General features: G+C 54.9%; 1 protein-coding gene across 6 annotated transcripts in view; it reads right to left on the bottom strand.

Annotated features, from left to right (window-relative positions):
* Positions 1 to 449: 449 nt before the first annotated feature.
* The window catches only part of TRAPPC9 (trafficking protein particle complex subunit 9), a 343,110-nt gene continuing 318,062 nt past the window's right edge, over positions 450 to 25,497 (bottom strand). For all 6 annotated transcript variants that reach the window (XM_081071109.1, XM_081071112.1, XM_081071108.1 and 3 more), the window contains 2 exons: positions 1,768 to 1,988; positions 450 to 1,200 (listed from right to left, as the gene is read on the bottom strand). In XM_081071109.1, coding sequence (XP_080927235.1) covers positions 1,033 to 1,200; positions 1,768 to 1,988 — 389 coding nt within the window. In that variant the 3' untranslated portion in view covers positions 450 to 1,032. The remainder of the gene's footprint in view (positions 1,201 to 1,767; positions 1,989 to 25,497) is intronic.

Here is a 25,497-nt window from a genome sequence, read left to right as displayed (position 1 = left end):
AGCCCCAGGGCAGCTTCATGCAGCTTGAGGTGCCCCTTCTCGGGGGGCGGGGGTGGCACAGCCCTGAGCCAGGCAAGGCTGGCTTCCTGCCCTCACCTGCCCTCCCATGGGCAGCAGGCAGCCTATAAAACCACAGTTAACAGCCTCACCTGGGAGTCCGAGGCTTGGGCCCCAAGAGCCCCTAAAGGAGTATGAACATTGTCACGAGGGTGAAGAGAAAGCAAGAGGCTGAGGGGACCAGAGTCGGGGGTGGGGGTGGGGGGATGGAGGCAGCGTTCCGAGGGGATGGGGAGCTGGCCCGGGGAGCACACGTATGGGGGGGCTGTGCAGTCACAGGCGCCCCTCTGCCAGCCACCAGCCGTGTGTGTCATGGGGGTTTCTGATGAGTCCCAAGTGCTGGAATCCTCCCCTGGGCTGGGGACGGCCCCCGACCACACTGCACAAGCCGATGCATGGAGGCAAGTCAGGCCCTTTATTGGAGAACTTGTCACAGACACATAGCCACACACAGGCCACGGCCCCTGGAGCCCAGCCTGGAAACAGTCCAGGGCCTGGACATTTGCCTGCCGGGGTTGGGGCACGTGGCCCCTCTTGGTGCTGACCATGGTGCCGTCTGTCCTGCCTGGGCTGCCCTGGGGCCTCAGGGAGAAGAACCAGCCCTCGGGGGGTTCTGAGGGCACAGGGGTCACCCCAGGCCCAGCCCTCCCTCACGCTTGCCTGTCTTCCTCCTGGCTGGGCTGTGACCCCCGGGTCACAGGAACAGGCTCAGGGACCTGGCCCCGGGCTGGGTGGACACTGTTTCTGGGCAGCACCTGTCTGAGCTTTGGGCTCCAGCACAGGGGACCTGGTGGGCAGTGTGGGGTGGGGTGAGGCCGCCATGCCATGGGGCTCTGCGCAGCCCAGACAGGACCCTGCAGGAGGAAGAGGACGAGATGTGTGGGGGCTGATGCCCAGGGGGTGGGGCCAGGTGGGCCCTGCGTCTCTTGGGTCACCTCTCCCTGAAGGAACAGCGTCCTCCCAACGGCAGCGGGCTCAGGCCTGCGCCTCCAGGGCGCGCACGTGCACGCTGGGCAGGCAGAACCACGACTGCGGCAGCTCCTTGCTAGTGCTGTCCTCGTGGAACCGGATGTGGAGGAAGAAATCGCCCGTGTAGAGGAAGAGGAGGGCCCCCAGGCAGGCGGCCTGGCCTGACGGCTGCACCTGTAGGCGGGAGGAAGAGGCGTCAGCCTGGAGCTGCGCAGACCCCAAAGCCCCCAGGAGACCCCCAAAGCTGCCTGGATGTGGGGCCATGAGGGAGAGAAGGAAGGGCCCCAGGCCTTGCTCCAGTGCCCTCCAGTGCTTCCTGCTGTGCTGCCCCAGGCCAGACGCTGCACCTCTCTGGAGCCTCAGCCTCCATCTTTGGAAAGTGCTAACAGCACTTCACTCCCTGGGGCATTCGGGGTTCAGGTGGTGTGAGGGGTTCAGGCTGGGCTGACGGCACCGTTTCAATAGGTGGGTGGGGCATGGGGCAACGGGCAAGGGTGACAGTAACAGGCAGGATCTCGGCTGCCCCAAGCCCCTCACTTGGCTTATCTCCCTAACCCTCAGGGGTGCTCTTGTCACCCTCCTTTCACTCCCAGGACTCAGGATGCAGAGAAGTAAGCTAAGGTCTCTGGGCGAGTTGGGCGGAGGAGGGTTGACACAGAGAAGCCCGTGTCCACCACCGGGGCAGGGGTGGGGACAACGGGACATGAACCTGGGCCGAGTGGGGCTCCCGACCACACGTACTGCGTCCAGGTAGAAGGTGCTAGAGCCCACGAAGGAGATGGCGCCGTGCAGGTCGTAGTTGTGCACGCCGTTCTGATGGTCCTGGAAGGGGACCACGGTCAGGGCAAAGGGCCCCACGCTGCGTGGGCTCCGGTTGGTCAGCCGCACCTCCAGGCGAATAGGGTCACCCACCCGGCAGGCCGCCACCTCACTGTCACAGGGCTGGCCGTCCACCAGCACGTCTGCAAGGGACACAGGACACAAGGCTGTCAGGGCCGTCCCTGTCCGTCCATCCGTCCATGCATTCCCTCACCCCTTCACCCACCAAGGCTGCCACCCCACCCTCCATGCCAGGCTGGAGGGGCCGAGAGGGCCCCCAAGTCACTTGGGGTCTGGGGGGGCCTTCCAGGTGCTCCCACCTGAAAGAGCTGAGCTCGAGTGGCAGCACCTGGCTGGGCTTCTGCCACACACACTCCTAGTGACAGTGGGGTTGGGGGGGTGGGGGCTGTATCTGTAGGTTAAGGAAGCATCCAGCAAGGCTCTCTTTTCCAGGAAAGCCTTCTAAGCACAAGCCTCCCCCTCTTTTGTTTCTTCAAAATCATAAGCTTTCACAGCACACTAGAAAAACTTTGGAAACTTTAGAGAAGTAGAAATATTTTTTTTTTAAATCCCACACAATCCCGGCCCGCCCCCAGCAGCTGAGCCACTGTTAGCATTACGGTGACCGTCTACTTCCTGTGTTTCTCCATCCTTATTTATGAATGTGGCCGTGGGACCTGAGGTGCAGTTCTGCGTCCTGCTCTCTGGGACCCTGAGGACCTAAGCATGTCCCACATGTTGACATCTTTGTGAGAATGTTTTCAAAGGCGGCAGAAGATCCCACGAAAGGAATAAACTGTCACTCAGTCACCCGGCCATGTTTAGGTTGTGTCCACTTTTTCAGTAGATGAACAGCTCTGACATCACATTTTTACATTGAGCTGTGTCTGAATTCTGGACTTGGGTTCCTAGGATACAGTCTCAGGAATGCAACGATTGGGACAAAGGGAAAAGTGTGTCTAGAGTGGCTGACCCCAGGGTTGACCAGCCTCAGGGAGGCTCCAGGCCTCTCCCCTTAGAGCACACCCACCTTCAGACCCACCCGTGTTCACCTCCTGGTGCATAGCTTGTCAAACCCGCTCACCCTCCCACCGGGGTAGACCCTCCACCGGGTGGGTCATGTGGGACCTGGGAGAGGCTGCAGAGGTCACTGGACAACATTCTTTCATTCATTCAACATTCACTGCCACACCCCTTCACCCCCTGCTAGCACCCAGTGGCCAAGGTGATGAGGAACACAGAAATGCACAAGTCCCAACATTGAGAGAGTTCACAATCCAGCAAGAGAAAGCCAGGTAAGCCAAGAGTTCAGCCACATGAGACTGCACTGACAGAGCAAGGTGTGTGTGATGGGGGGCGGTTTGCTTCCTGTGGGGCCCAGACAAGAGGCCCTTCACGATATGCAGGCGTGGAACACCATCAGGATGGGCTTCCTGGCGGAGAGGACATCTTTATCTCTACCAACATCTGTTTTTAAGGCTATGATTTGCCCTCAAAACCCTGCTTTTGCTGCATCTTACACTTTGGGATGTGCAGGGATACATGAGCTGGGATAAATTTGGAGGAGCTGGGTCCCACCCACTGGTCTGTCTGCAGGACACATAAAGCACTTTCAAGGGTGCTTGGTACACAGCAGGCATGCACAAAGCCCGGCTCTCCTTTCTCCTGGCTGCTCTGTTCTGCTGAGCACAGGAGCTGGCATCAGAAGGACCTCAGCTTGGCCATTTCTATTTGTGTTCCCCGAGGCACGTCACCCCAGCTCCCGAGCAGTGGAGCCAATACCACTGCTAACAGCTAGAATGAATTATAACCACTGTGCTACATGGCTCTATGGGCTACAGTACGCAAGAGGCACAAGTTCTGGTTCTGGAAATGCCCCTCTAGAGGGGCCCATCCTGGCACCATCCCAGTCCCGTCTGAGCAAATGGCGAACATGTGACTTGCATCTTGAGTCCCAGCACTGGCAGGGCAGTGGCTTCCTTCCTGGGCATCCATTTCCTGTCTGAGAAGTGGGGGTGACGACAATGGCCACCAGTCCTTGGTCCCTGTCCTCAGTCATGTGTACTGAAAGTGAACACAACCAGGCAGTCTGAACCTCTTGAAACAAAGGGGGAAACGGAGAGAGCAGGTGTCAGGGTGCTTCGGTTGCTGGTTCCATTAAAGGAAAGAAACGATTATGTGCAAATCAGTGAAGGGTGGCTGGCTCATTACATCTCTGCTCTTTTGTTCCTTGCAGAGAACTGTGTGGGCCACTAGCTAGAGCAGCTGAGGACCTGCCTGTGGGCCCTCTACTCAGTGGCCCCCAGCCTGCCCGGTGGTGCCCCCTTTCAACCCCTCCGGGGCCCCCGGGCAATGGGGGAGGGGGGCAAGTCTGTGAACACAGCTCCTGGTGGGAACCTTTCCTTGGCGCGCTCTCTAGAAGGTCAGGTCAGCACTGCAGGGGTGGGGGACAGAGCCAACCCTGCCCCTTCGTCCTGGGGGAGGCCCTTTGCCAACCTAAGTCTCCTTCACGTCACCTGCAAAACCAGGGTACTGACCGTGGCTTCAGAGGCTGGGGTTGGGGGTGGGGGCCAGAGGCCCCACGAGGCCTTCCGTGCCCAGGTCTGGGGTGAGCACTGCCCTGGGCCCCGAGGTCACTGGCTCATTCATAGCTATGAGTGCTTGTTTCTTTCCTGCCTCCCCTGGGAGGAGGAGGGCAAAGGGGCAGGACACATCTGTCCTCCTCCCTGCTGTGTGCCTAGTTGCAGGGTGACCACCGGTCTGGTGTGCCTGGAACCCTCCGGTTTTCGTACTGGAAGTCCTGCATCCCAGGAACACCTCAGAGTCAGGCACACAGGTCACGCTCCCCTGTGCCCGGCACCCACAGCAGCTGCCCACCGAGTTAATGCATTTCTGTTCCCTCCACGCTCTTTGACTGGGGCAGTTTCTGAGACTCCAGAATCTGGGGTCCGAGCACAAGACTGGGACCCACCCCCACCGCTCCTCACACTCAAACCTCCCCCGTCACTGGGAAGAAAGGAGGGTGGAGCGGAGCAGAGCCTCTCCCCTCCCCCGTGAGTATGATGCCTCCTAAACCTGTCTCTCCTGGGACCCATGAGATACACCCCTCGCTAATTCGCTTCTGTGACTCCAGAGCACGCTGGGGAGAAAGGCCCCCTTCTCACACGGAGGCCCCACTGAGCAAGGCTGCGAGGCGCCGCTGAGACCAGAGAGAAGCCGGGACTGCCTGCCCGCCAGCTATTCAGAGAACTAACCAGAAAGCAGCAGGGAAGAAATCAGTAACACTGTCTCAAGAGGCAAACTGCTCTGGAGCAGTGTCTAAATTACCTGGAAGAATGGGCCCCGCATGTTGAATTGTGGGCCTGCCCTCTGGCACCCGCGGGGCTCAGCCCCACGTTTGGGAGTTCCTGCCATGGTCCTCGGGGAGGCCCCAGGCATCAGGTCCCCTGGGTCAGCACCTCCGAGGTCAGATGAGGAGGGTGACAGCTGTGTCTGCCCAGTCACAGTGAGGTGAGCAGCAGAGCGGTGACCCCACAAGTGATGGTGGGGTAGCACCTTCTCTGTGTCCGAGGCAGAGGCCAGCTGGCCCCAGGGAGGTGCATGGGGACCCCAGGCCATGAGTGTCCCGTGCAGCAGGCACATGCCCTCAAGTGCTCCTCACGGCTACCCAGGCGCCTCCCCATGGTGTGCGGGGAGGGGCCCTTCGCACCCCATAGAAGCCCTGAGTCTGACGGCCCAGGTGTGCGGAGCCTACTTTCTCCCCTTGGCCTCCAGGTTCAGCCCCGGTCACCTTCCATTTCCCAGTGGTGGGGACCCCCCTCCCCAAGGCAGGCGAGGTGGGGACCCCTGCCCTTGAGTGATTTCCACTTGTCTTTTCTGGGCCTCAGTTTCCTCACCTTTAGACTGGATGACAGCGGGACCCACGTCAAAGGGTCCTGTGAGAACTGGAAAGGTTTAGCAGGGAGGCAGACACAGTGCGCGGCCTCAGCAGGGACGGCCTGGTCTTTACCCACCTGGTTCCACCCTGGGGAGTGGGGTAGGCCTCTGGCCCTTGGGGACAGTTGCATTTATCTAGCCTCTCCAGGGTCCTTCCTGACATGCAGGGTAACTGAATGCTAAGGGGGAAAATGAGGCTTAAAGTGCTACGGAGAGGACGGGGGTGGGGACCAGTCCTTTCAGAGCGTCCCAGGCCACATGGACATTTCAGACTGCTCTGTGCAGGGGCTGCAGGCTTCATGGGCGCCCAGTGGCCCCACTGTCGGGACCTGGAATATCCCAGCCTCAGGAAGAAGGAGTCCCAGGCTGGAACGCTACCTCCTAACTGCAGGCAGGGCCGACTGCAGGAGGTGGCCCACCTGTCCTCCCTCCCTTTGAGCTGTTCTCTGAGCCAATACCAGCTACAGGGGACCATGCACAGGGGACATCCACCTGGGGGCCACCTGGGAGTGGTGAACGGGGAGGGGAGACCGGAAGCCAACCCTGTGAGGGTCAAACCTTGTCCTGGAAAAGCTTCTGAAACCCTGAGTCTACTTCACCATGGGGGGAGGGGCGGTGGTAGACAGAATGCACCCCCCAAAGAGGTCTGTACCCTAATGCCGGGACCCTGTGGAATACGTCCCCTCACATGGTAAAGGGACTTTGCAGGTGTGATTGCGGACCCTGAGAAGGGACATGAGCTTGGAGTGCCCCTGGGGGCGGGACACAGTCACAAAGGTTGTTAAAAGGGAAAGGGGACGTGGCCATGTCACCACAGAAGCAGAGGGAGGCTGGAGGGGGCTGCTGGCTTTGAGCACGGAGGATGACAGGGCCAAGGAGGGCAGGCGCCCCTGAAGCCAGGAAGGCGGAACCGCGGTCCCCCAGCCTCCAGGAGGAAGGCAGCGGAGGCCCCTTTCAGACTCTGACCTCCAGGACTGTACAAGTCCCGTCACTTTCTCATCCACTTTCATTTTCTCGTGACCCTCAACACCTTATCTGAAGTTCTCATTTACCCATCGGTTTAACTATTAACTACCTCCTCCTCCTCCCCGGGAAGCTGCAGCAGAACTGGCAATTACCAGTGTCCCCGATACCCAGGCCAGGTAGACACTCGTTCGAGCTCCGATTTGTTGAATGAATGAATGAATGAATGAATGAATGAATGAATGAATGAATGAATGAATAAGTGGGCTTTGGGGCCAGGGTGCTCATCCCCCATCCAGCCGTCACCCCATCAGTCACTCCGTCTGTAACTGGAGGGTGTAGAGGATTGGGACCAACCTGCCACTTCTGGGCCCTGGGTCTCTGACTTGCAGACGAAGCTTTCGTGGAGGACATGATTTATGCAGGGGAATCTCATGCAAGAAATCTCCTGGGAGCAGCTTAGTCTCTTCCCTCAAAGCATTAAATCCAGCCACGGTCCATCTTCTGCCTCCTGACCCCAGCCCTGCTTCTCCTTCACTTCTAATATGAGCTGAAGTCACGGACTTAATTTTGTCTGGCCCAGAATTCCTCCCCAAACCGCCGCCACGTTTATGCGACAGCACGGGTGACAGGCTCTGGCAGAAACACAGGCTATAAATAGAAGCCGAGAGGAGGGAAGGGCTCAGGGCCCACCCTGGGGGGCTCCAGGAGAAAGGAAGCCGAGTGCCAGCCTGCGCTGGGGCCAAGGGCAGCCACTGTGGGTGGGGGACACTCATGGGTGAGAGAGCTCAGAGGATGGGGGAGACGTGCGCCCCTGGGCAGGGAGGCCTCCCCAGGGTCGGCCTGCAGGCCCCATCTGCCCATGGACCTGGGGAAGCCCTGCTTCGGGGGGAGTGGGGGGTGTCCCAGAGGGCACACGCTGGGCCAGGTCCGCCAAACGCTGCTTCTACTGCGCCGCCGTTCACAAGCACTGCCAGGAGGAGCTGGCCTTGGAAACACAGCCCTCAGCATCTGCCAGTTGACCATCGAGGAAGTTTCCATGATCTGAACGAGCCCAGGAGAAGGGGGAGAGTGTGGTGGAAGGGGTTTGTCCTTACTCGACCCCCATATCCAGCATCCCGCCAGCCCCCCGCAGGCCGGCATGCACCACTTCCTGCTGTGGCTAGTCCTGTGGGGACAACAGTGCCCACTTTCTTGAGCAGCGGCTGGATCCTCACGGCAGATCTAAGGGCCGCATGAATATCGTCTCAATGAGTCCCATCAGGGTGGCAGTGTAGCTGCCCCATTTTGCAGATGAACAAGTCGAGGTGTGGAGGAGAGGAAGCGGGGGTGGGGGGACCTCCCACTGGAGCCTACACAGCACAGTTCCCTTAGTGACTGAAGGGAACACGTGCAAATCACTTTCCAGTGGCAAAGAGGAATGACCCCCTTGGGTTTTTTACTCATTGCTTCCTTAGCACATGACGCCCGAGGCCAAACAGTGAAGGCTTATTTTTCCCCAGAGCTCCTAAACCCAGTGAGGGCGTCCTCCCCACCTTGCTCACAATTCCACCTTCCTGGCCTTTGGTAACTCTAAGAAACAAGGGACGGCTAAGTAGACTTTGGGTGCAAATATCTAATTTTGGATTAAAAAAATGTAAAGACTTAGAACAGTGCAGGAAAAGCTAACGAGGCGAAGACCTAGGACCAGCCAAAGGGAGCGAGGTTTTTGTGGCTTTACCAAGCCTTCCTCAGCTGAAGCACATTTAAATTTTAAATGTCACAGGACACCACACTTTTCTAGTCGACATAAATCTTGGGTGAGCCTAAATTTTAGAGTTAAATTTGATTCCGGCAAGGCCTGGCTTGGGAATTAATCAAGGTTCTCTGTCACTTCTTAGATTAAGCCAAAGAAGTTCAAGTGGAAAAAAAAATACAGCCAAGACTCAGGATGTAAGATGAGAGCTACGGCCAGGGGGTGCCTGGCTGTGGGTCTGGCTTCGCCCTACCAACAACAACTGGACAGCTGTCCTTTGGGAAAAAGGCACAGGAGATTGAGTATGAAACCCCGTAATTTCCAATTATCCAGTATAAAGTGATGTACTTTCTCTAATGACAACATAGAGAGTTGGAAGGTACTCAACCAACCCAGCAACTTTCCCTCTTTACTAATGGGAACCAAGTGGCTGACCTTTTCTCTTTGGCTGTTAGGAAGCTCAGAGCCAAAGGTGTACCAATCGAGAGGTTTCAGTAGCCACATTTTAGTCCCCCACCCCCGACCTTCACACACACACACAGACTCACACACACACACACAGTCACACACACACTCACACACACACACAGAGTCACACACACACTCACACCCTCTCCTGCACGCCCACTCCTCCAAGTCTTGATGACCAACTATGCCGAATACGGTCTCCCTTATTCCAGATGTTTTAAAGTTTTTTAAAAATTTTGATACTTTATTGAATATCGATAGAAGAGTTTGGTGAAGAGGTTAGAAGCATGGATACCATGTTTCCCCGAAAATAAGACCTAGCTGACCATCAGCTCTAATGTGTCTTTTGGAGCAAAAAGTAATATAAGACCCGGTCTTATAGTAAAATAAGACCGGGTCTTAATATAACATCACATCACATCACAACACAACATGACATAATACAATATAATAATAATATAATACCGGGTCTTACATTAATTTTTGCTCCAAAAGAAGCCTTAGAGCTGATGGTCTGGCTGGGCCTTATTTTCAGGGAAACAGGATAGTCCCCAGGAGATGGGGGATGGCGTTCTGGGCGAGGGTCTCAACCCAAAGCAGCAGTGCACAGCCCGGGGAGGTGGGCGTCACAGCACACAGCCCCTCTTTGCTGCTCCTGTCACTCTTGCCTCCCACTTTCTGAGACGCTAGCAGTGCTGGGAAGGGGGCCCTTCATTCGTGGGCTGGCTCGGACAGAGGGACAGCAGGAGACATCACAGGCAGGAGAGGGCTGGCTCCGTCTGCCCCAGAGCCGGAGTGCTGCCTGCAGGGAGCTCGGCTCAGCTCCCCAGCTCCCCAGGCCATGGGGCCAGAACAGGGGGGCTCTGTCTGCCCCCTCGGCCACTGTTGGGTCAGAGCTCTGCTCTCTCGGCCCACCAAATACGCGCATCTTTAACAGTTACTGAGGCAGCTAATTAGTTCATAAACTAGACTGCCAGCGTCCGGGAAGGAGGCTGGTTCAAGACACACACGTGTAATTACCCTCCAGTCGGGAACAGCTCCTGAGGAGCTGCTTGGCTCTCTTGGGTAAATAATTTACTTTTACAACTTTTCATTAAAGATTAAAGGGAATTAAATTAAAATTAAGGCGAGTTGGAGAGGAGGCCCATGCAGCCCGGAGTTCTCTTACACAGAGGCTCTGTGGCCCGCCCCCAGCACATGCACCACGGGCCGGCCCTGACATGGGGCGTCTAGGGACAGGGCCTTGTGGGGAGGGGGAGCCCAGGGGGAGCTTCTGGGCTGTGTGCTGGTGGCCAGTGGCTGCCCGTGGACCACGGTGAATCACTTCCCTCAGTGGCAGGAAACACGCATGGCCAACACCACACACACAGCCTGTGGTCCTGCCCCACATCCACCAAGCCAGGGTTCTGGGGCCACACAGGTGCCCAGTACAGGGCCAGGGTGAGTCCCGTCAGAAGCAAGGGCTTCCTCTCCCTCGTTGAAAATGCAGCCCCCGACCAGATGGCTAGTGCACCGAGGAGAAAAGGAGACATGCGGGAGAGGGCTGCTCTCCGAGCCGGGACCGAGAGGGGTCACTCCAGGGGACTCAGAGTGCCGCTGACGAGGCTGTTTCAGTTTAAAGGGACAATGTAGCATTAGAACCGGCACAGAGCTGGTGCACACCCCTCACAGAGGGCTCTGTGCTGACGGTGGCTTTTGCTGCCATTCGCATCCACTGTGCCCCCTGTGCGGGGCTCCTGCCGTCTTCTCCCAGGCATGCACCTCCAGCTCTGTGTCTCGAGGCCCTGCCCACGACCTGCTCCACCAGGGCGCCCTCCCTGACCTCCCCTCAAGGAACCCTTGAACTTGAGAAGGTTCTGGCAGCAGAGGCTGGCTGGGTGTTCACCAAACCATTCCCATCCCTACTGAGCACACAGCCAGATTGTAGCCTCCCGTCAGTGAACTGAGTCCCGTAAACGACACCCCTCCCAAAGCTGGCCCACAATTATAGCCCTTCTACAGTCCCCCATCTCCCTGACCTAAGAACTAGGAACTGAAGAGTGCAGAAGGGAGGAGCCAGGTGTGGGCCGAGCCACACTGTGGGCGGGGCCACAGGATGGGCGGGGTCACCAGATGGGCGGGGTCGCTGGATGGGCGGGGCCACAGGATGGGTGGGGCCACAGGATGGGTAGGGGCATCCTGAAATTTTGGGCTGTTTGTTACAGCATATAGCTGTGACATTTACAGCCACTAGCACTCATGCAACTGAACTCTCACCTTTCAGAAGGGAACGCTGGAACCCTGTGCAGAGCTGACAGGCCCAGGACCACACTGTGAATTAGTGATGGCCCGGTGCAGGAACCCAGGTCCCCTGTCCTTCCAAGGGGGACAGAATCCAGGTCCTCTCTCCTTCCCAGGGGTCAGAACCCAGGTCCCCTGTCCTTCCCCGGGGGACAGAACTTTTGCATGGGGAGCAGCTTGCTTGCTGGAAACAAAACCACTATCAAGCCTTCTGCCTTTAACCATCTCCTTTTGGAGATGGTTTTATTTCCATCTTCAGGCCACTGAAGATAAACCAGAAAAAAAGCGGGAGGAAAAAACGGAAAATATGCCTGCTGGCTGGTAGCCTTATGCAAAGACGTCCTCTGAGAACACAAAGAATTTAAAATGACTCGTCTGTCCTCAAGCAATGTCTCTACCTTTTCAATCGCTCATTTTTCATCTTTTCTCGAGCCTTTCTAAATAAAGCAAAGATCCCGGCCACCCCAGTTCGACCCCTCACTGTTCCTGTGGCTCTGCATCTAGGCTTGTCCTCACCACACAGTGTGATCCAAGCCTCGGACCTTGTCACCCCAGTTAGGGTGACCCCCACGGCTCCTTCGAATCTGCCTAGCTATCTGGGCTCCTGTGCCCCAGCCTAGGAAAAAGGATCTTGATACTTTCTTCCTGCCTTCACAAACTCAACAAACACGAGAGTACAGGTCACCCATCCATCACTACCCACTCATCCATCCATCCATCCTTCCTCCATCCACTACCGGCCCATAGCAGGGACTCAATTAGAAACAATGGACCCTGGGCAAATGCCTGTAACTGCATCCCAGTGGCGTCCAGTGCAGGCGTGAGAGCAGTGAGAGGGGCCCATGCAGGGGTGTGGAGCTCTATGAGGCGGTGGGCGCTGAGCAGGCTGGTCTTCTAGGAAGCACAGAGGAAGTGTCTGTGAGCTCAGGGGACACTCGTGAAGGAATAAGTGTGCGATCCCGGAATGGCTGAGGTGCGGGACACGGTGCATGCCCCGCCCCCAGCGCCCTTCTGGTTTGGCTGATCAGCCTTTCACTATCGAATAAAATGCTGTGCGTACCTCTCTGGGCCAACACCACTGCTTCCAGGAGAAAAAAGGAATTTTTAAAAGCAACGTGGAAAGAACTGACGGCCATGTTTTCTGCTTCATTAGCAGGAAAGCAGTTTCAGTCACAGCAGCAGCCTGACAGGAAACAAGGCTCCTGACACGGCAGGTTGGTGGCGGTGCCTTCGCTGGGAAGGTGAGGGGACACAGGCCAGCCAGGCCCACCCACACCGTCCCTGGGGCTCAGGGCAGAACACAGGTGGGACCACCTACTCCATGTCTGAATATTCAGAAGCTACAAACGGCGATAACAAAGCATGACCTAAAATGTCATGATGAATACACCTTCATAAGGACCAGGCAGGCCACCTTCAGGCTGAGAAATCTGGGGCCCCTCAGAGTAGAATTCTGAGCTGGAATGAAGTGATAATGTGGACAGTCCCCACTGGCTCTCCTCCCTCCGCACCCCCCACACTGCTGCCAGGAGATTTCCTCCCAGGTGGTCAACCACCTGTGGGGCTGGGGACCCGATTCTGACTGCAGAGCCACGAAGCCCACACAGGTGACAGATGTGCTGTCAGAGCACCCAACACACCAAGCCTGCCCCTGCTCTCCAGGCTAGGTCACCCCTGGGCCCCATAGGGATGGCTTGACAGTCACTCAAGCCCTGACAGAAGAGCCACCCAGCTCTGGCCTGGCTCTCCCATGCACAGCTGCTCTCCAAAGCCTGGTGCCACCACTCCTCAGATTTCCATCTCCAAAGCCCCAAGCTTTCTACACCACCTGGGCCCACCCGCCTCCTCTGCTGGTCTGCTCTGCCCGCTCCCCCTCTGCTTATGCTCTGGTCCTGAGTTCAGATTTAGACTCCTAACGGACAGAGGCAGATTTCCCGTAGTGGGCACAGGTAAAGCTGAGCTCCGTCCCCCCACAGATGTCCCTCCTGGTTCCACCCCGAGGGAGGGGCCCTGCCACATGCACCCCAGAGGAGGGGAGAGCCACCTGTAAGCAGGGTGAGTCAGGCTGAGCCACTGCTCCAAAAGGAGCAGTCATTAGGGACCTTAGCTGTAGGGCTGCCGCCTTCCAACCAGAAGAATGGTTTGTACTGAGCACATTCGGAGCCGATATGCAAATCAGGGTGCTGGAAAACAGTTTGTTCTCTTAAATAATTCAATCACCTCCACTACCATTTTCCGAGCAGCATGTGGTTGCTTAGGAAGCAGTGGCGGAGGCAGGCCAGGCTACCTGGGGCCAGAAGCCCCAGGCTGTCCTCTTAGCTGTGCATGTGGCCTGTCCTTACCCGGAAATCTGAAGTTCTCAGTTAGAGAGGCGGCGTGAAGGGGCAAGGCGGGAGCCCTGGGCGGGGGGCGGTGTAGCTACAGCTGGGGCCTGATCCACTATGGCCACTCTGGCACACGGCTCCCTGGAAGCAGGGACAGGTCTCAGCAACGGGACTGGCCAGAACTTTTATTTGTTCTTTGATCGAATAGGAAAAAGAATAATACTTAAAGAGGACCTTAATTTAACATTTAATAGGTGCTACACACAGCAATGGGCATGTCTCAAGCAACTCATTTTTGTCTTAATAACCTATAAGCAAGACTTTACGGAGAAAAAGAACCAAGGCTCAGAGAGGTTAAACAATCTGAGTAAAGCCATCAGGTGGCACTGGGATTAAAACGCGGCTCTGTGTGAATATAAAGCCCATGACTGTTCACCATGGTCACACTAAGGCACAGTTTCTGGAAAGAATGAAAAAAAAAATCCCCGGATTCATGTGGGAAAACAATTATTTATTGAAATGCCTTTATTGAGTCATGGGGAACTCTGAAAATCTGATAGAAGTTACAGCCTGTCTTCCCCACCTGAGATCCCTTTAGGTCTGTTTGTCCATCTGTCCTTTCTTTCCATCCATCATCCATCTGTTCGTCTGTTCTTCCATCTGTCCATCCATCCACCATCCATCCACCACCCACCCACCCATCCATCCATCCATCCATCTATCCATCCATCCATCCATCACCCATCCATTCATCCACCATCCATCCATCCATCCATCCATCCACCAACCATCCACCCACCCGTCCGTCCGTCCATCCATCCATCCATCCACCCACCCACCCACCAACCATCCACCCACCCGTCCATCCATCCATCTATCCATCCATCCATCCATCCATCCACCATCCATCCATCCACCATCCATCCACACTCCATCCATCCACCATCCATCCACCCACCAACCATCCACCCACCCGTCCATCCATCCACCATCCATCCACCATCCATCTATCCATCCATCATCCATCCATCCATCTACCATCCATCCACCATCCATCCAAAATCCATCCGTCCATCCATCCATCCATCCATCCATCCACCATCCATCCATCCATCCACCATCCATCCATCCATCCATCCACCCACCCACCCACCATCCATCCATCCATCCATCCACCCACCCACCCACCATCCATCCATCCACTAGCCAGCTAGCCAATTTTTTCACTGAGCACCACCATGTCCTGGGCACTGTGCTGGGTGCTAGGAACAAAGCAAGTCCCTTTCTTCCAGCGCTCAGTGCCGTACGAGAGGAAACCACCAAACATGTGCACACACACACTTATACATGTCTCAGTCAGTCAGGTGGTTAATAAGTCAGTGAAGGTTGAAAGGGGGGGTGGGAGACAGTCTTACAAGTGTATCGGCTGTCAGGGACGGTCTCTGTGAGGAGGTGATATTTCAGTGCAGTCTTAAAGGAGCTGGGCATAGAGCTTCTGGGGACCGTGTGCCGGGTACAGGAGGAGGCCCGAGGACACGGGAGCCAGGGCAGCTGTGATCAGGGCACCGGCTGGACCCAGAAGGGCTGCTGCAGCAGGGGAAGCACTGGCTTTCCATCAGGTGAGATGGGAGCCCTGAAAGGTGGTGAGCAGAGGGGACAGGGCAGTTGACCTGCTGCGTGGGCTTACTCGGGCTGCTGTGAGCAGGGTAGAGTGAGTGGGATGAGGGGGCTCCCACCTGTGGTTCGCGAGAGCAGGGGGCTAGACCAGGGCGCGCAGTGACCTGCAGGCAGTGCCAGATGTGCTGTTTTGGTGGCTTGGTGAGTGAGCAGGCTGGTGTGGAGAGCACCCAGGTGCCAGGCCTGAGCAGCCAGAGGTGTGGGTCAGGGCTGAGGTGGGGAGTGCCCAGAGGAGGTGTTTGGGAGTCTAGGGTACTAAAGCAGCTCAGTCCACACTGAAACTTCTGAACTACACCCCGGAGAGCTCTTACCCACAACTGAACTTGTGCAAATGAGAACGAAGGTTACCCCGGCCCCAACACGCCCGTCTTTTGTGCTGCTCCCATCGGGGACCTTGGTGGAGCCAGGGGACTCGCTCAGCCAGGCTTCTCCGGCTTCCGACCCAGAGCTCAGAAATAGCCTGCAGCCCCTTTTAAGGACAGAGATCCTACCTGGAGGGCTTTATCCCCAAAAGGTTACAGCCACAAAACTCAGCACCAAGCAATCTTCATAGACAACAACATCTAACATGCAAAGCAATTAACAGTGGAAAGTTGGGCCTTTTTTCCTTTTTCACAAGGCCTCAGGGAACCTGCGAAATCTCTCTGGCCCCAAACGTGGAGGAACAGAGATGGAAAGGAAGAGGAGTTTCAGAGACCAGCTCTTCCTGCCTACCCTGACCTGACAGGATGCCATGCGTGTTCTTGGGCAAGCTGCCCACTTGGGTTCCACCCCCACCTGTGACTGAGCAGGACCAGAGAGCACTGAGGTCCCCTGCTCCATTGTACTGGGGTCCCGCTCCTACCAGCCCAACCCTCTGCGTCCCCACCCTCAGAGTGAACGTAAGGCTGTGCTCTCTTGAGCCTCCAGAGGGTCACAGCTTATTCTCCAAGTATAAACTGCGGCTCCATCTGGACCCTTCTTTCAACAAATACTGACTCTGGACCAGGGTCACTGGATTCAGATGTGATGCTTCCTACCAAGGGAACCTGGGAGAGGACACACCACGTCTGGGCATTTTGTTTCCTTATCTGCATCGTGCCGAGCTGGCCCGGTGTGGGGACTCGGCATAGGGAGATAAAGCCAGGTGCTATCAAATTTCTTCTGCTGATACCAAGAGAATGGCGGCTGGGCAGGCCCCAGAAGTGCCCTGTCCTCACCAGGCTGCATCCCAGAGGCAGAGGGGACAGGAAGTGGAAGGCCTCGAAGGCTGGGTTAGACGGGCCCAGGTGAGAACTCAAGCAGGTGTGCATGGGGGAGGAAGAGAAGCTGGAGGTGGAGGAGGCGTGGGGCCAAGTACACAGGTGGGAGGGTGGGTGTGAGCTGGCTGGGCAAAGACTCTGCGCACACAAGGGTAAGAGCAGAGATGATGGGTACTGGGTCCGAGAAACACAAACAGCCGATACACGGCCTCACCTCGCCACTAATCCAAGATCACAAACTGTAAGCTGGCAGCGCCTTTCTTTTTTGACCTAGTAGACTGACACAGATTTTTAGGGAAAAGAAAAGCTATTGCTGGCAAGAGTCAAGGGAAATGGATATTTTCATACACAGTTGATTAGCGTCCAAAAGCTATAACATTTATGGAGGGTAATCTCGTAATTAGTGGCCTCCAGCCTTGAAAAACAGACACACTTTGACACGGCAGTTTCACTTCTAGAACGTTACCAGTGTGAGTGGATTTAGACGATAGCACTGAGGAAACTGGCACCTACCTACAGTCTAAGAGCCGAGGGGATGGGTATAGAGATGAGGGACACGTGGACAAAGGAATACCACGCAGCCGTTAAAAATCACGCTTGGACATGCGTGCATTTGGTATGGAAAGCCAGTGACTATACACATTAAGAAACAGCACAGTAACAGACCCATATTTTCAGTTATGCCCCATTTTTATAAAATACGGACCGTCGACCCCTGACCTGTGCGGGTCTACTCATACACAGATTTTTTTTCATCTTGTAAACAGTAAACTTACAGTATCGATAAATACAGTACCGGAAATGTATTTTCTCTGCCTTATGATTTTCTTAATATTTTCGTCTCTAGCTTACTTTATTATAAGAATACAGTATGCAACACATATACCATACAAAATATGTGTTAACCGATTGCTTATGTTACTGGGACGGCTGTCGCTATCGGCAGCTAAATCCTGAGGGGAGGCAGAAGTTTTACGTGGACTTTTGACTGCGAGGGGATAATGACCTCGCATTGTTCGCGGGTCAACTGTACACAGAAAAATAATCTAGACAGCTACAAACCCAGTTGTTCATAGTTTCCATCTCCGGACGATGGAATTACTGCTAATATTTAACTTCTTTATATTTACAACTTAATTTACATTAACAATTTAATAAATGTTATTATTTTTAAATGAGCATGATTTTTTAAAATTTTTCAACATAGGTTATCCGAACAGCGAGCCCGTGGCCCCCTTTTATTTTTATCTTCATACAATCTGTATTAAGTGTCTAGCAATACCCGTCAGCCTAATGTTATGGACCACATTGTACCTCCCCAAGCTCTCACAGCCTGCATCTCCGAATGTGACTGTACCTGATTGGAGACAGGGGCTTTAAAGAAGTGACTAAGTTAGGGGTGGTTAAGGCAGGGCCTGACCCAGGATGACCGGGGGACGTACGACACGTGCCAGCCTAGCAGATGGCTGAAGCCAGGGGTCGGAGTGGACCCAGGCACCTGTGGGCACCCTTTCTCTGAGCCACAGAACCCTGCTGGCCCGCCAGGGCGGTAGCGTAACTACCGAGCGTCAGGGAGGCAGGTGAGCTAGCCTTACCTGCCCACTCTTCTGAAAGGGGCTCCGGTGTATGCTTTTTCATACAAAATGGACAGAGAGGAAACAGAAATCTGCCCCAGACTGAGCTTGGGACGGTGGTGCTGGAGGGACCTCCCTGTCATTTAAACAGACTCCCCGGGATAGGCAGAGTGGGGACGTGGGGGGCGCGGGGAGGGGGTGTGGGGGGTGACTGGCTCAAGGCAGACTCTGCACGGGAAGCAGGTGAGGAGGACACAGGTCTCCGGAGACGGACCCCAGGGGCTGACTTGAGGACCATAAGACATTGGTGACGGGAACAGAAACAGGGTCTGCATGTCAGTGACTCTGGCCTGTGTGGTGCAGATGGCTGGCCCCAGGGCCTGCGGGGTGACCCGACCCTGCCCCGCCAGCCTCCATCCTGGTCAGGGGTATCCTGGGACACAGTTCCCGCCACCTCCTGGCCGTTGGGGTAAGTCTCTCCCGACAGGACCCCGGAGGGCTGCCCAGGTGGGCTGGGCGGGAACATGACTCAGCTAACGGTGACAGCCCCTTCGGTGGAGATGTAATTACGCTGCCGCTTGGCTCAGAGGGACGGCAGGGGCACTGGCTGCCTAAATGCTGCTAATGGCTATCGATTGGTTCTGCCAATCTCTAAGGCCTATATATAGCCTGCTTATAAAGCCACTCGGGATCCAAATGGAAAGTCATCGTTAATGAAACCAAATGGCCCTCGTGTGTGTGCACGTGTGTGTGGGGGCACAGGTGAGTCACCCTGCAGACCTGCAGGGCTGCACACGCAGATGGCGGGAGAGACCCTGATGCAATGCCCTCACTGCCTGGCACTGCGTGTATGTCTCCTGTCTCCCCTTCCCAGGGGCCAGCAAAGTAAAGGGTATTATTTACCCCTGTTTTACAGGTGCGGAAATGGAGGCTCGGGGTTCAGCGGCCTGCCATGGGCCCCACCCAGCCGAGACATGGCCGAGCAGAAGGGAGAGCCCCTCTCTGGGAGACAAGACTCAGCCCAGCCGCTCCTCGTTCTAGAAGATGGCCAGGGGCTCGAGTGGCCTCGCTGCCGTTCTTGGTGGGATGGGGCAGCCATGTGGGAGCTCAGGGACTCAGAGCGTGTGGGAGCCCTTGCTCCCGGGAGCTGCAAAGTCTCTTTGGAGGGAAAGGTGGACATCAGAAAAGACGAGGCAGCCCAGGCCTCGTCAGGGACCATCTGACAGTCCCCGCACCCCGTCACTGCAGCCGTCTTCACGGCCAGCCCATTGCAGCCCCATGAGTTCCCTGGCTGCCCCCACTCAAGCCCCCCTCAGGCTGCACTGCTGCCTACACCGACCCGCCCACAGTCCTCTGCTCATCTCCCCATCACACTTGCAGTCCCCAGGGCCACGGCCAAGCCTGGAGTCTCCGCAAAGCAGCCACGTGGAGGAGGTGGGGCCAGGGCTGAGGTGGCCACAGGCTGGGCTTTGTGCCTGGCCACCCCTGTTGGCTGCTACGGACCAGCGTCTCACTCCTGATGGACCATTTGCTTCCTCAGCACCACCCGACTCTGCACACCTGGCAGGTGGCGCTGTGTGAAGCTGCTCACGCCAGCTCAATGCCCGCACACCTGGGTCTTTGCCTCTGTCTCACCACATGCTGGCAGCTTGAATAGGTTTTCACTAAAACCTAAAGTAAATGCTGGGTGGTCCTGAGTGCTAACCAAGGCCGTTAAAATGAAAGTAAATGATGATAAATCTGCCACAGCTTCATGGCTGCCGGCGGCCTGATGCTTTGCAGTCTGTCCTGAGGCTGGAACCACTCCCTGCTGTCGGCAGAGAGCAGATGGGGTTCATTGGAGTCAGGCTCCTGAAAGGCAGGCTGCCAGATGGAAACGGAAGTGGGGGTGTAGGGGACCCCCCTGAGGACGAACCTAAGGTCGACAGGACAGCAGCTGCTCGCTTGCTCCCTCCTCCTTCCCCTGGGTGCCATGCTCCACACTCAGTCACTGCCAGTCCCTTCTGGGCACCCTGCCTGCCCCTGCTTGGCATGTCACAACCCACAGCTAAAGTGAGCCCCACACCTCTGTGGGCCTCTCGGCACAGCAGCCCCTTGCCTGAAACCAACCAAGCAATCAATTAATTAATTAATGCATTCATTCTTCCAATGACCCTTAACTCAGCTCTTCCTATGTGCCAGGCACTCTTTCAGAAAGAAAACAGAAATTTCTAGAAAGAAAAGAGAAAGGCAAACAGAGTTCTTGCTTTCATGACGCTCACCTTCTATTGGGGCAGGCAGAACACACAAACGGCACGTCCCGTGCGGGCGAGGGACCGAGTCTCAGACGGAGTGTGACGCGGGGCTGTGCTGGGCAGGGTGCCCCGTGAGGGCCGGTGCCGGGCGTGAGCAAGAGAACTTTCTGGGCTGTGTGGACAGGCAAGCGAAGGCTCGCCCGGGTGGGCAGGGCAGAGGAGGGAGAGGGTGGCCTTTGGGACAGGGGGATGGTGGGGGTTGCTCTGAGTGAGAGGGGATGTCACGCAGTTTAGGCAGAAGAGTAACCGCCTGATTCATGACTAGAGGGTCACTCAGGCTGCCGTGTGGAGAGACTGTCGGTGGTGACACAGAGAGTGAGGCAAATGGAAGGCCCTAGAAGGGGCCCAGGAGAAACACGAAGATGGAGGCTGGGGAGAGCTGCTGAGCCTCAGGCCACGCGTGCGTGGGCTGCACGTGTCACACCAGGTGGCTCTCCCTCCTGCCTACATACAGCCTAGGTCTCATCCAGCGTGACCTTGGATGTCCACTCAAACGTGTCACCATTTAGCTAGGCTGCCTCCTCCTGGGACCATCAGCAAGGGTGGGGGCCCCTGTCCTCTTGGCCCTGGACTCACCACCCTTCAGGACAGCCACTGTGCTCCCTTGCCTCAGTTTCCCCCTGACAGAAAGACAGTGGGGAGGTGCTTCATAACATTTACTGAAGGGATGCTGGCGTCTTCCTGTCAACGACTCATCACTGATGAGGACGACTCATCACTGCTGATTACTGAGATGATTATTTCCCAATAAGGACATGAAAGCTCGGCAAGCGGAGGGGCCTTGCTTGGTTGACAAGTGAGAGGCAGGGCTGGGAACTGACCTCAGCGGCTGAGGCCCACCACGGGTCTCATCAGGGCACACGCTTTTGAGAGCCCTGGGAGCGACCGAGACCATGAGTTATCAACAACAAAGTCCCGGAGGGAAATGACCCAATGGCACCGTGCGACCTTAGGGTAATGCCTGGCAAAGCAGCAGCTTGAAGGCCGCGATTCAAGGGCCAGCACGGCTTTGGTCCCCCAAATACCCAAGGCCAGAGGCCCCAGGAGTTACCTTGGTAGCTGCCATGCCTGGGCTTGGACTCCCAGGAAAGCATGGGTGTGTCTACACTCGCCTCACGCCAGCCCTGGCGGACTACTCAGCCACCTCAGAAGTCACACACGGGGCGGGACCCTCAGGCCCCTTCCCGCCCGCCTGCTACCCCGGGGCCTCCAGACTCCCAGTTCTCTGCGTGAGTGCTCTCCTCGGCTCACTTTTCTCATAAAAGCAAGAGACTAGATTATTGGTCTCTGGGGACCAAGAACGGGCTGCAATTATTCATTCGTTTCGTGCCTTCCTTTCCTGTAAACATCTCCCCATTTCACAAGCTGATAAATCTGCTTTTCCCAGAAATTGAGAAGAAGGCCTTTGGCTCAGGCTGGGCATGGAGTGTGTCGTTCAGCACCAGAAATCACCAGCTGCTCTGCTGGGGTCGGGAAGTGGGGGTTGCGGTGACCTCTGGGAGGGGGAGGTGCCGGCCGCCATGGGGCACGGAGCCATGCCAGTGTAGACATGGCCTGGCCTCTGCTGGTCAGTGAGCGCAGGCCCTGGGCGGTACGTCGGACATGGCTGTGCGTGGTGCTCTTACGGGCTACGGGACGTTAGGAGTCACCTGTCCCTCACTGGCACTCTCAGAGGTCCTGGGCATGAGGCCACCGCCTCACCAAGGACAGGCGGACAGCGCTGGACGCACTCGGCCAGGACTGCCCCTAGTTCAGTGGGACCTGGGATCCAGAGTCGGTCCCCAGCTCCCAGCCGGAGCTCTCGCTGCCCTACAAGGTTACCTGCCTGCACAGAGAGGCCAGGCCGGTCGGTCAGATGGCTGGGCGCAGAGGAACTCAGCTGCACGAGCGAAGCCTGCTCCGGGGGCCCAGCAGGCTACACAGGGGACGCAAACTGCTGCGTGATGGCATCCATTTTTCACAACAGTGCTGACCGGCCTGTCATCTGTGGCCTAAAGAGAGCCAGCCTAATCAGAAAGGATGGGCAGCGTGAAGGTGAAGACGAATGCCCGCTCTCCACGAGTTACCCCCGCTATTTACAGAAAGGGGACGCGTAACGGCTCATTCAAGAAATGGGGTCTTAACGACCAAATCAATCACCTGACTAGGGAAGCACAGCTGACCACAGCAGCAGCCAGACCACCTTCCTCGTGGCTTTGCCCCAACCCCAGTCTCTGAAGTGGCTTCCGTCAGGGGAACCTGCCAGGCCCCTCCGTCCGAGCGTGTGCACGACTGTGTGTGCACACATGCATGCACAGAAAGGCACACGTCTGTGTCATGGAAAGGCACCAGTGTGTGCAGCTTTAAGAGCCTGAAGAGGCTCCCAGGCCAACAAAAGTAATTATAAATTTTCACTTGAGAAACTACCATCAAGTCCCTTCACGGAAACCAAAAATGATTTGGAGGCAGTAAAAGCAGAAGTCCATTATGCCTCTGCATTCACAGAAAATGACCATATAATCATCTTTCCTGAGGTGCCTTCAGCCTTCTGCAGATCCCACGGGGCCGCCTCCGCTGTGTGTGTGTGAGCCCACATGCAGCCTCCCGAGTCGGCCCCCGACGAGGCCCCCAGGCCTCGTCTGCCCCTCTGCACGCGCCACCTTGATCCGTCACCTTCCACGCCCCCTGCCGTGACCATCTGTCAATACTCGGTTCCCCCACCCCCTTCTCCGGGATGTACTCGCTTTCTACCTCATGGTCAAACCACACACGTTCACCCTGACTGTGGGTTTCAGCAGGAAGTATTCTGATCACCGCTGGTGCAGACCTGGGGCTCCATGGGGCACTGCCCAGCAAGCTCGGGCATATGCCGACGCTCAGTCAGTGCCAGTCAGGATGATGGAGGGCTTTATTCTCCTGCAGTTTTCCCGAGACAGTTGTTAACATTTTTCGGGTGTGGTTCCAAACAAGCCCCAGAGGAAACAGTGTGCCTGTGTTCTCATCCTGGCCTTGGAGGTAAACATCTCCTGAATGATCGAAAGAATGAAAGAATGATTTTTCTCCTTGGCACCCATGAATAAGTTATTCGTCCTGATCAGGATGCTTCTAACATATCAATGTGCACTTTGCTGAGACAAAATCATGTCAAAACAGCTAGAGTGGAAGAGACTTTGCTTGCAGCCAAGGAGGAGTAACAGAGACAGATTTACCTACCCCCGGCACATAAAACCGAACAAAAACAAAAACAGACAAAATGCATGAAACAGTGGTTTCAAGACACTGATCATTAGGCAACAAAGGACAGTGACCCCTGAGAGATGAGGACCAAACGAGGTGAGCCCTGTGATGACCTCATCTCACGGCCGTGAGAGAGTTTCTGGGCCATCACACAGGTGGGGGACCTCAGGGGGGCCCTGAAGACTCTGGGAGTTGAGCAGATGGAGCTGAGAGTCCAGGGAGGTGAAGACAGCTAGAGTTTATAGGACAGGAAACTGGGGGTGTTGTCAGCGGGGAGGCTGTGTGTGTGGGGGGAGGCTGGGTACATAGAAACTCCCCGTACTTTCTGCTCAGTTTTGCTGTGAACCTAAAACTGTTGTATAAACCAGTCTATTTTTAAAAATGGAATCGTGAAAATACTCCACGAATCTAAAAGAAGGCAGGAAAAGAGGAAAATGGAACAAACACTAGTTGGGACTGACAGAAAACAAATGGGAGAGCACAGACTTAAATCTAAACAACTTAATAATCACATTAAATGTTAATAGACTACATGTAAATGGACCCAAATAAAAGACAGCTTTTCAATACAGACAAAACAAGACCCAACTCTGTGTTGCTTACAACAAAGACACTTTAAATATAAAGAAACAAACAGGTTAAAATTGAAGGCAGGAAAAAAGGCCTATCATGTGAAACCTAAGAAGCCGGAGTAGCTACATTCATATCAGAGCAAGCAATATGATGAAGTTATGAATATCGTCTCATAACTGTAAAGGGGTCAATTCATCGCAAGGATGTAAGGACGTTAAACATTTACGTGCCAATAACTAAGCTTCAACATTTGTAAAGTCAAATCAACAGAGCTGCAAGTAGGAGCAGGGAAATCCACAATTGTAGGTGGACATTCAATACCCCTCCCCATAATCGATACAAGTGAACGGGAAAGTCAGCCACCGCCTAAAAGCCTCGAACAACACTACGGAACTACTTGACCTATTTAACACATACAGAGCATACCACCCACACAGCAGAATAAACACTGTGTTTAAGTGCACGTGAAATATTTACCAATACAGACCATATTTTCAACTGTAAAAGAGGCTTCACATCATACAAAGCATATATTTAAACCACAAGGACATTCTATCAGCGATCCATACCAAGAAGAGGTCTGGAAAAATCCCCAAAGCACCAAATAACCCTCAGGCCAAAGAAGAGATTAAGTGGGAAATTAGAAATTAGTTTGAACTCAGTGAAAATGAAAGCACAACGTATCAATATGGGTGAGATGCCAATAACAATGCTTAGTGGAAAATTTATAGCACTAAACACCTAAACACACTAAAAAGACAAAGCGCAAATTTTAGCTTTTACTTTAAGAAATTAAGACTAGAGGAACAAATTAAATCCAAAGTACGGAAAAGAAAGTAAATAATAAACAGCAAAGTGGAAATCAATGAAATAGAAAACAGAAAATCAATGAAACCATGCTGGCTCTTTGAGCTCAATAGAATTAGTAAACCTCTAGCCACACTGATGAGGAGAAAAGCGAGAAGGCACACATAATCAACATCAGGAACGAGAGGTGGTGTCACTACAGATTCTAGAAAGTATTAAAAGAAAAACAAGGTAATATTATGACAAACTTTATTCCAATACATTTAACAAACTTAGATGAAATGGATAAATTCCTTGAAAGACACACCCCCAAGTCTCAGTAAAGAAGGAAGAGATAATCAAAATATTCTTTAATATAACTACTAAAGAATTTGAATTATATAGTCAACATCCTTCTCACAAAGAAAGACCCAGATTATTTCACTAGTAAATTCTACCAAACATTTGAGAAAGAAAAAATAACAATTCTACAAAAAATCTTCCAGAAAATCAAACAGGGACTACTTCCCAACTCATCCTGTGAGACCAACACCACCTCATGCTTAACCCAGAGAGATGCAAGAA

This window comes from Rhinolophus hipposideros, assembly GCF_964194185.1.
Source record: "Rhinolophus hipposideros genome assembly, chromosome: 13".
Classification (NCBI taxonomy): domain Eukaryota; kingdom Metazoa; phylum Chordata; class Mammalia; order Chiroptera; family Rhinolophidae; genus Rhinolophus; species Rhinolophus hipposideros.
This window is presented reverse-complemented; position numbering and strand designations above follow the sequence as displayed.